Source organism: Triticum urartu, chromosome 4, assembly GCF_003073215.2.
Source record: "Triticum urartu cultivar G1812 chromosome 4, Tu2.1, whole genome shotgun sequence".
NCBI classification, from domain to species: Eukaryota; Viridiplantae; Streptophyta; class Magnoliopsida; order Poales; family Poaceae; genus Triticum; species Triticum urartu.
The window spans coordinates 306,590,754-306,601,619 of record NC_053025.1 but is presented as its reverse complement, the minus strand read 5'-3'; the positions used below and the strand labels follow the sequence as shown (position 1 = coordinate 306,601,619).

General features: G+C 43.4%; 1 protein-coding gene across 1 annotated transcript; it reads left to right on the top strand.

Moving 5' to 3' along the window:
* Positions 1-8,430: 8,430 nt before the first annotated feature.
* Positions 8,431-9,762, top strand: LOC125554734 (calcineurin B-like protein 4). The gene is made up of 7 exons (XM_048718180.1): positions 8,431-8,527; positions 8,611-8,693; positions 8,786-8,954; positions 9,074-9,126; positions 9,209-9,289; positions 9,391-9,402; positions 9,739-9,762. The coding sequence occupies exons 1-7, from the start codon at positions 8,431-8,433 to the stop codon at positions 9,760-9,762; spliced, it is 519 nt and encodes a 172-aa protein (XP_048574137.1).
* The last annotated feature ends 1,104 nt before the right edge of the window (positions 9,763-10,866 follow it).

The following is a 10,866-nucleotide window of genomic DNA, read 5'->3' as shown; positions in this document are numbered from 1 at the left end:
AATGAATGCTCAAGTCATGTATATGATGATGAGGAAGTTGCATGGCAATATATCTCGGAATGGCTATGGAAATGCCATGATAGGTAGGTATGGTGGCTGTTTTGAGGAAGGTATATGGTGGGTTTATGGTACCGGCGAAAGTTGCGCGGTACTAGAGAGGCTAGCAATGGTGGAAGGGTGAGAGTGCGTATAATCCATGGACTCAACATTAGTCATAAAGAACTCACATACTTATTGCAAAAGTTTATTAGCCCTCGAAGCAAAGTACTACTACGCATGTCCCTAGGGGGATAGATTGGTAGGAAAAGACCATCGCTCGTCCCCGACCGCCACTCATAAGGAAGACAATCAATAAATACCTCATGCTCCGACTTCGTTACATAACGGTTCACCATACGTGCATGCTACGGGAATCACAAACCTCAACACAAGTATTTCTACTAATCCACTACTACCCACTAGCATGACTCTAATATCACCATCTTTATATCGCAAAACTATTGCAAGGAATCAAACATATCATATTCAGTGATCTACAAGTTTTATGTAGGATTTTATGACTAACCATGTGAATGATCAATTCCTGTCATCTCTCTAAATAGATATAAGTGAAGCAAGAGAGTTTAATTCTTTATACAAAAGATATGCCCACGCTCTAACAAATATAAGTGAAGCAAAAGAGCATTCTACAAATGGCGGTTGTCTAAGTGAAGAGAAACATGCAATCCAAACTTCAACTGATATAAGTGAAGCACATGAAGCATTCTATAAAGCCATATTCAAAAGATATAAGTGAAGTGCATAGAGAATTCTATAAATCAACCAAGGACTATCTCATACCAGCATGGTGCATAAAAGAAAAATGAAAACTAAATGCAAAAGATGCTCCAAGATTGCACATATCGCATGAACGAAACGAATCCGAAAACATACCGATACTTGTTGAAGAAAGAGGGGATGACTTCCGGGGCATCCCCAAGCTTAGACGCTTGAGTCTCCTTGAATATTTACTTGGGGTGCCTCGGTCATCCCCAAGCTTGAGCTCTTGCCTCTCTTCCTTTTTCTCACATCGAGACCTTCTCGAGCATCAAACACTTCATCCACACAAAACTTCAACAGAAAACACGGTAAGATCCATTAGTATAATAAAGCAAATCACTACTCTATGTACTGTTCCAAACTAATTCATATTTTGTTTTTGCATTGTGTCTACTGTAATATAACTTTTCCATGGCTTAATCCATTGATATAAATTGTTAGTTTCATCAAAACAAGCAAACTATGCATCAAAAACAGAATTTGTCTAAAACAGAACAGTTTGTAATAATCTGAACATTCACCATACTTCTGATACTTGAACAATTCTGCCAAAATTAGGAAAAATAAACAATTTCTATAGAAAGACAGTGCAAAAATAATCAGAACCATTTGACGTTCCAGCTAAAAATGTAAAATCGCGCACTACAGACAAAGTTTCTGTCCTGCACCGTACAAACCATCAAGCAAATGTAAACATCCTAAAGGCAAACCTTGGCACATTATTTTTATAATACAATGTAATTGTACAAGGGGATAATTATTTTTATTGAAAAGTTTCTGTAATCAAGATTCACAAAGTTGCCGTGAGCATGAACAAAGTTCAAGGAGCTCCCCCACTTCAACAAGCTTGTCTCTCTGACTTTCACTTTCCTTTTTGAAAAGTTTTGTGTTCCCCTCTTTATTTTTGTTGTTTTTAAACTATATGAAAGCACTCAACAGAAATAAATGTCTCTCTAAAACTTCCGGGTTTTCTCCCTGGCAGCGCTTTCTTTAAAGCCATTAAGCTAGGCATTCTAGTGCTCAAGTAGTGAATCCACCCGGATCCCAAGGTATTGTATTAATATAGGAATTGTATTCATAATTCTCATAGCAATATTTAAGGATAGCTAAATTTTCAGGTCTATAAACCGAATAATCAAAATCTTCAAACTCTTTAAACATAGATTCAGTTTCATAAGCACCCATAAAAGCAACAAATTCTTCTATTTGTTCCACATCATAGTAATCATATATACCATTAGCATAAGAAGCCAAGGATTTATTATCATTAAATTCACATAAAAAGGGAAGGTGTGGAGCCTTCATCCTAGAGCAACAAGTATAATCATATCCCAAGCATAGTTGCCTAGCATACCACTTCAATATATGAATTTGATCCCATAATAGTTTCCCTTTTTGTGTCAATCGGTAATCCCTAAAGTATTCACGTTGATCCAACGTTACTCCCATTACATAATTGAATGGGGTTTTCTCAGGATTATTAAAGTAGTACATAATATCTTTCACATAACCAGCATCGAGGGTTTTGGGAGGTTCCTCATCTCCATGAGTAGCAAGTACACCTAATTTTTTTGGTATTTCGTGTTCCATATCCATAACTAAAGATAGAACAACTAAGAACATCAAATAGAAATTACTTAGTGATAAAGCAAACAAGCACACACGAGAATATTCACCCCACGCTATTGCTCCCCGGCAACGGCGCCAGAAAAAGGTCTTGATAACCCACAAGTATAGGGGATCGCAACAGTTTTTGATAAGTAGGACTGTCGAACCCAACGAGGAGCTAAAGGCAGAACAAATATTCCCTCAAGTTCTATCGACCACCAATACAACTCTACGCACACTTGATGTTTGCTTTACCTAGAACAAGCATGAAACTAGAAGTACTTTGTAGGTGTTGTTGGATAGGTTTGCAAGATAATAAAGATTACATAAATAAAAAGTAGGGGCTGTTGTAAGTAAAGAAGTAATAAAGTAAATATAGCGAGTGTGGAAAAGTGGTGGTAGGAGTTGCGAAATTGTCCCTAAGCAATTGACTACTTTACTAGACCGATAGCAAGTATTATGTGGGAGAGGCCACTACTAGCATGTCATCCCTGACTTGGAATTCTATGCACTTATGATTGGAACTATTAGCAAGCGTCCGCAACTACTAACGTTCATTAAGGTAAAACCCAACCATAGCATTAAGATATATTGGTCCCCCTTCAATCCCGTATGCATCAATTTCTATGCTAGGCTGAAACTTCTGTCACCCTTGCCCTCCAATACATAGTCCTATCAACATACAACTAACCCTATGGTGTGATCCACGCGCATGCTCATATGATGGGAACCAAAGGACAGCAACATAACCACAAGAAAATTAAATCAATCATAGCAATTCATCAACCACCGATAGGACAATGAAAATCTACTCAGACATCATAGGATGGCAACACATCATTGGATAATAATATGAAGCATAAAGCACCATGTTCAAGTAGAGGGTACAACAGGTTGTGGGAGAGTGGACCACTGTAGATAGAGGGGGGAAGGTGATGGAGATGTTGGTGAAGATGGCGGAGGTGTTGGTGTGGAGCGCGGTGATGATGATGATGGCCACGACAGCGTTCCGGCGCCACCAGAAGAGAAGGGGAGAGGGGGGCCCTTCGTCTTTTTCTTCCTCGACCTCCTCCCTAGATGGGAGAAGGGTTTCCCCTCTGGTCCTTAGCCTCCATGGCAGGGGCGGGGAGAGAGCCCCTCCGATATTGGATCTGTCTCTCTGTCTCCCTCTGTTTCTGCTGCCCTTTCACCGTTTCGCATATATATGGAGATCCGTAACTCCGATTGCACCAAAACCTTCGCCGTGTTTTTTTAACCAAAAATTAGCTTTCCTGCGGCCGAAGAAGGGCATCAACCGCCTTACAGGTGGACCATGAGGGTCAGGGGCGCGCCTAGGCGGGCAGGCGCGCCCCCTGCCTCGTGGCCACCTCGGGCACCGTCTCGCGTGGATTTTTCTTCCGGAATTCTCCAAATATTCCAAAAATATTCTCCGTTAGTTTTTATCCCATTTGGATTCCGTTTGATATGGATATTCTGCGAAACATAAAACATTGAACAAACAGGAACTGGCACTGGGCACTGGATCAATATGTTACTCCCAAAAATAATATAAAAAGTTGCCAAAAGTATATGAAAGTTGTAGAATATTGGCATCGAACAATCAAAAATTATAGATACGACTGAGACGTGTCAAATATCATCACATAGCCCATACCATGTCAATGCCTTTCCCTTGAAAGATAAAGGGAAGAACTTCTTCTTGACTTCATCCTCGGGCAATCCTGCAAGCTTAAATAATCCACAAACTTCATCCACATAGATTAGATGCATATCAGGATGTAGTGTTCCATCTCCTGCGTAAGGATTAGCTAGCAATTTATCTATCATACCCGAAGGAATTTCATAATAAATATTTTCAGTAGGTGTAGTAGGTTGAGGAGAATCTTCTTGCTCTACCGGTCGAGGTGAAGATACCCCAAACAAGCCCCTCAAAGGATGATTCTCCATAGTAACAAGTGACAGTTACTTTCAGCACGTAATATAAATGTTTCCTTACCAAATTCCACTCACCAAAGGCGCTTCACTCCCCGGCAACGGCGCCACAAAAGAGTATTGATGACCCATAAGTATAGGGATCTATCGTAGTCCTTTCGATAAGTAAGAGTGTCGAACCCAACGAGGAGCAGAAGGAAATGACCAAGCGGTTTTCAGTAAGGTATTCTCTGCAAGCACTGAAATTATCGGTAACAGATAGTTTGGTGATAAGATAATTCGTAACGGGTAACAAGTAACAAGTATAAATAAAGTGCAGCAAGGTGGCACAATCCTTTTCATAGCAAAGGATAAGCCTGGACGAACTCTTATATAAAGCAAAGCGCTCCCGAGGACACGAGGGAATTGTTGTCAAGTTAGTTTTCATCATGCTCATATGATTCGCGTTCGTTACTTTGATAATTTGATATGTGGGTGGACCAGTGCTTGGGTGCTGTCCTTACTTGGGGAAGCGTCCCACTTATGATTTAACCCTCTCGCAAGCATCCACAACTACAAAAGAAGAATTAAGATAAATGTAACCATAGCATGAAACATGTGGATCCAAATCAGCCCCTTACGAAGCAAAGCATAAACTAGGATTTAAGGGTCTGTCACTCTAGCAACCCATCATCTACTTATTACTTCCCAATGCCTTCCCCTAGGCCCAAATCACGGTGAAGTGTCATGTAGTCGACGTTCACATAACACCACTAGAGGAAATACAACATGCATCTCATCAAAATATGGAATGAATACCAATTTCACATGATTACTTATAACAAGATTTCTCCCATGTCCTCAGGAACAAACATAACTACTCACAAAGCATATTCATGTTCATAATCATAGGGGTATTGAATATCATTAAGTATATGAACATATGATCTTCCACCGAATAAACCAACTAGCATCAACTACAAGGAGTAATCAACATTACAAGCGACCCACAGGTACCAATATGAGGTTTTGAGACAAAGAACAAGTACAAGAGATGAACTAGGGTTTGAGAGGAGATGGTGCTGGTGAAGATGTTGGTGGATGTTGACCCCCTCTCGACGAGAGGATCGTTGGTGATGACGATGGCTTTGATTTGCCCCTCCCGGAGGGAAGTGTCCCCGGCAGAACAGCTCCGTCGGAGCCCTAGATTACTTCTGCCTAGGTTCCGCCTCGAGACGGCGGCGCTTCGTCCCGAAAGCTTACTTACGATTTTTTCCAGGTCAAAACCGTCCATATAGCAAAAGATGGGCGCCGAAGACCTGCCAGAGGGCCCACAAGCCCTAGGGGCGCGCCCAGGGGGTAGGGCGCGCCCCCAGGCTTGTGGCCACCTGGTGGGTCCCCCTATGTTATTTCTTGGCCCAATATTTTCTTTATATTCCAAAATAATTCTCTGTAAATTTTCAGGACTTTTGGAGTTGCGCAGAATAGGTCTATCAGATTTGCTCTTTTCCGGTCCAGAATTCCAAATGCCGGCATTCTCCCTCTTAATGTAAATCTTGTAAAATAAGAGAGAAAAGGCATAAGTATTGTACCATACTGTGTAATAATAGCCCACAATGCAATAAATATCAACATAAAAGCATGATGCAAAATGGACGGATCAGGATGCCTGAGGCACCCCAAGGTAATATTCAAGGATTCCCAAGCAGCCAAGCTTGGGGATGCCCCATAAGGCTTCCCCTCTTTCTTCTATCGACCAATGATTATTTTACTTGGAGCTATATTTTTGTTCATCACATGATATGAGTTTTGCTTGGAGCGTCGTGTATTATATGAGTCTATGCTTTGTTTTCTTTTTAGTTTGTCACAATCATCTTTCCTGAACACACCTTTTTGAGAGGGACACACATTATTCGTGATTTGTTAGAATACTCTATGTGCTTGACTTATATCTATTGAGCTATGTAGTTTGTCTAGTACTTCACTTATTTCTTTTCGAGCACAGTGGTGATTATATTTAAAGAAATAGATGATATCTCATGATTCATTTATATCTTTTTGAGAGTTGATAACAGTAACGGTAATTTGCACAAGATATGAATTTGTTCCCAATATGATGAATATCCAAGAGGGATATAATAAATTTATCATGTAGATCATTGGATACGATAAGATTGATTCTATGCAATACTTTTTCAATATGGAGATGATAATATGTGAGTCATTCTTGTGAGTAATTGTGATTTAGTAAGAATATATGTGTTAAGGTTTGTGATTCCCTATGCATGCACGTAAAGTTAATAGTTATGCAACGAAGTTATATCCTACTTATGGTGCATTATTTAGTGTTAGTTATTCTCAATGCATGTCTATGACCACTTTCATTTTTCGGTTGGTTGCTTCTCAATCTATTTGCTAGCCTTCATTTGTAAACTAGTGGAAAAACGGCTAGCCACAACTTCCGTTTGTGGCGTGCCGTTTTTCATCAACGCCAGCACTATTTTTTTCAAATAGTGCTGGTGGCGTCCAAATTGGTATGCCAGCTATAACTTGCTATTGACGGTGTTCTTAATACTTCCGACGTCACTACTATGTGGGCCCAGTTGTCGTGGCCAGTTGCAGTATATTGTTGTCGTGCGATTTATAAACACACCATAGATACTTAACCTTGTGCCGTCGTGCCGTCGTCGGGAACGCCAGCACTAAGTTGTGCCCATATATAGATGTGTTGGCAGCCCCTTGTTCTCAAATACATTCATTTCCATTATCCACAACTACTCCCTCTTAGTCAGCTGCTTTGGTGACAATGGACCCACCGGAGCTTGTCGAATCAGCACGAGCCCCCCATGCGAGCCCACGTTAGCGAGGCGTGTCACAAGTTTGGGACTCCGCCCCCTTGGCCGAGCTCTCATCTGGCCCCGTTGGCCACGACATGCACTCGCCATGGCCAATCCAGCCGGACCTGTCTGGCGAATCATCCCGCTATAGCGCGACGTTGTCCCTTCGATCCGACAGCTATGCCACCATTGCCGAAGCTACCAGGAATCGAGCGAGGGCACCTGTGCTGCTTTGCGGCTATGGACGCCTTGCTCATAAGCATATGTCGCACACACAAAGTAATCTAGAGCGAGAGCTCTACATCTGCGGTAACCATGGAAAGGTAATTTTACATAAAATACCTCAATATTGATCTATTCTGCTAATTTGCACAATTCAACTTTATATATATAGGACAACACTATTCTGACCCCAGGATCAGAATAGTTATTTGAATCACGACGCCCTATATAGACACCATTAGCCGTTCCCGAACTTCCTAATCACCCACGGCCCCACCGGTCCACCACTTCCCCCGATCCCACGATCCCCACCAGCGCCCCTGATTCCACGATCCCCCACCAGCGCCCCCCGGGCCATGGATCCCGCGCGCCGCTGGTGGCCCTGGACTCAGCCTCCGCCGCCCTGCCCCTGGTTACGGCTGGTGCGCCGCCCCGCCCCCACCCCATCTTATGTCCATAGGATCCCACCGCCACCTCCCACGCGAGATCGAGCATCAACACCGGTTTCTTCCCTAGACGTCGTCACCAGCCTTCTACTGCAATAGTGCCACTGCGGGCGCGCCACCGCCGCCCACCTCAGCGTGAGCCCGTCGCCCCCGCTGCATCGGCCACCACCCCTGCCTCCCCTTCATTGCGACACACCGACGGCCACCACCCACCTCCCCATTGACGCCATGCGCCGGCGACCACCAGCCGATGTCCATCATGCCGCCCCCGCCAGAGGAGGAGGAGGAGTCCAGCAAGGGGACATACCAGACTGACGTAGACCCGACAACGGAAAGTGGAGACGGCCGTGTCCGTCCGTCCTCGAGGCGTTGGCCGGAGATTTCTCCGCCCGTGCCAAGGGTCACTTGAGCAGAGCTACGACAAGGTGATCTCAGGTCAGATTGTGTTTTTGGTTTGGTCGATGGTGTTCCCTCTTCTTGATGGGCTTCTGATTGAAGGTCAATGCCTACCTTGCCTTGCCCTGCCAGCAGAGAAGCGCACAGAGCCCCTTGCGGCACCAGCCGGCCGGCGTAGGAAGGATCGACAGATGGACTGCGCATTCTCGTCGTCGCCGTCTCCACGGAAGCGTGAGCAGCGCGCTCAGGGGTACGAGGAGCCGGCCGTCCTCGCTGCCAAGACCTCCTATGCGTGAGCACCCCCGTTCCCAGCTCTAGAAGTTTTCCTTTGCCTTTCCTCTGTAACTGACTTGACTGAACTTTGCATGCAGTCATGGTGAACGAGGTGGAGGAGCTGTACGAGCTCTACAAGAAGCTCAGCTTCTCCATCTTCAAGGACGACCTCATCCACAAGGTAATTCTTAAGCTTCTACCATTGTCCATTGCCTTACATCGATCAACTGCATGCTCTGAATTTGTGGCTGGTTGTTGTTTCATTGATTTCAGGAGGAGTTCCGGCTAGCCCTGTTTAGGACCAGCAAAGGCGTGAACCTATTCGCGGACAGGGTGTTCGACCTCTTCGATCTCAAGTGCAACGGGGTGATCGAGTTCGGTGAGTTCGTGCGCTCGCTCAGCATCTTCCACCCCAAAGCGCCTGAGTCTGAAAAGACCGCATGTACGCCTCCTGTCCATTGCTCGCTCTTACTTCACCGTCCATTCATCTTCTTGTCCTCTCCTCCCTATGAAATGAAATCAGTCAGCATCGCTTCTCTGTCTCCATCCTTCTCTTTGCAGTCGCATTCAAGCTGTATGATCTGAGGGGGACAGGCTACATCGAGAAACAAGAGGCAAGTACTAGGTGCACTTTATTGTAACGTCGATGTGTTATTTCTGAATTCTAAATTGATAATCAACACATTGCCTGCATAGCTTCGGGAGATGGTCGTGGTGCTTCTTGATGAGTTCGACCTATGTCTCTCTGACAGCGCCGTCGAGGAGATCGTTGATAATGTATGTAATCAACAAGATATATTCAGTCATTGGGAACTATTTTCCCATTTTCCTTCTAACATGTTCTGTTCTCTACTACTCCGCTCCTTCTGGACTTTCAGACGTTCAGTCAAGCTTATACCCGAACCTGCCCCAAATGGGACAAAATTTTCACCACAGCATGTTGATGTCGCCCCATGATAGCATGCCAAGTTTCATGAATTTCAGACGAGTTTTGGATTTACTAGAATTTAAAAACTAGGTATCTCAATGTTTGCGGCCGAGTGACGGTGGCACGGTGCTTGACATTCATTCCCATTTCTTGCATGTGACCTAAGCATGCACCCAAGGACCAAAGATTTGATTTTTCAACCAATTTATATGCACCGGAGCATGTGCATGTAGTTCAAATTTGAATTATGCACATAAATGCATTGAAAACTCAGTTAATGCATAAAAATGTCCAAAAGAACCCTGAAAATTACAAAAATTGACACAACACTCCTGTTGTTCTATGTTGACACGAGAAATTTTTTGGAAGCAATAAGAGGCAGTGGATATCGTTTCGTCCCCAAAGGCGGGACGTTCCCTACCGAAACCATGATGATTGTTGTGAGAAGCTCTGATTTGTGAGAAGCATATACCCAAACCTACCCCAAACCGGACATAGTTTTTACCACGGCATGTTGATGCCGCTCCATGAAAGCATGCCAAGTTTCATGAATTTCAGATGCATTTTGGATTTACTAGAATTTAAAAACAAGGCATCTCAATGTTCTGCCAGCGATCAATAGTGCCTTGGTGTTTGAATTTCATTCCCATCTCTTGTATGGGACCTAGAAATTCACCCAAGGACACACATGTGATTTTTCAACCAATCTTAGTGCATTGGAGCATGTGCTTGTAGTTCAAATTTGAATTATGCACATAAAATGCCTAGAAACCCCAGTTAATGTATAAAAAAGGCCAAACGAACCCTGAAAAATTCCAAGATTGAACGCAACACTCCTGTTGTTCTATGTTGACACTAGAATTTTTTTGAAAGCAATAAGAGGCAACGGATATCATCCCGTCACCAAAGGTGGTATGTTCCCTATGGAAACCATCATGCTTGTTGTGAGAAGCTCTGGTTTGTGAGAAGCTTATACCTGAACCTGCCCCAAATGGGACAAAATTTTCACCACGGCATGTTGATGCCGCTCCATGATAGCATGCCAAGTTTCATGAATTTCAAACGAGTTTTGGATTTACTAGAATTTAAAAACCAGGCATCTCAATGTTTTGCCGGGAATGAACAGTGCCATGGTGTTTCAATTTCATTCCCATTTCTTGCGTGGGACCTAGAAATTCACCCAAGGACACACATGTGATTTTTCAACCAACTTTGGTGCATTGGAGCATGTGCTTGTAGTTCAAATTTGAATTATGCACATAAAATGCCTAGAAAACCTAGTTAATATATAAAAAGGCCAAACGAACCCCAAAAATTTCCAAGATGGAACACAACACTCCAGTTGTTCTATGTTGACACTACAAATTTTTTGAAAGCAATAAGAGGCAATGGATATTGTTTCGTCCCCAAAGGTGGTACGTTCCCT

Excerpts from the sequence above, each read along its gene's own strand:
- LOC125554734 (XM_048718180.1), top strand. The coding sequence starts at position 8,431 with ATGGACTGCGCATTCTCGTCGTCGCCGTCTCCACGGAAGCGTGAGCAG. Across the intron at positions 8,528-8,610 it reads CCTCGCTGCCAAGACCTCCT|TCATGGTGAACGAGGTGGAG; the intron begins ATGCGTGAGCAC and ends CTTTGCATGCAG. Across the intron at positions 8,694-8,785 it reads AGGACGACCTCATCCACAAG|GAGGAGTTCCGGCTAGCCCT; the intron begins GTAATTCTTAAG and ends CATTGATTTCAG.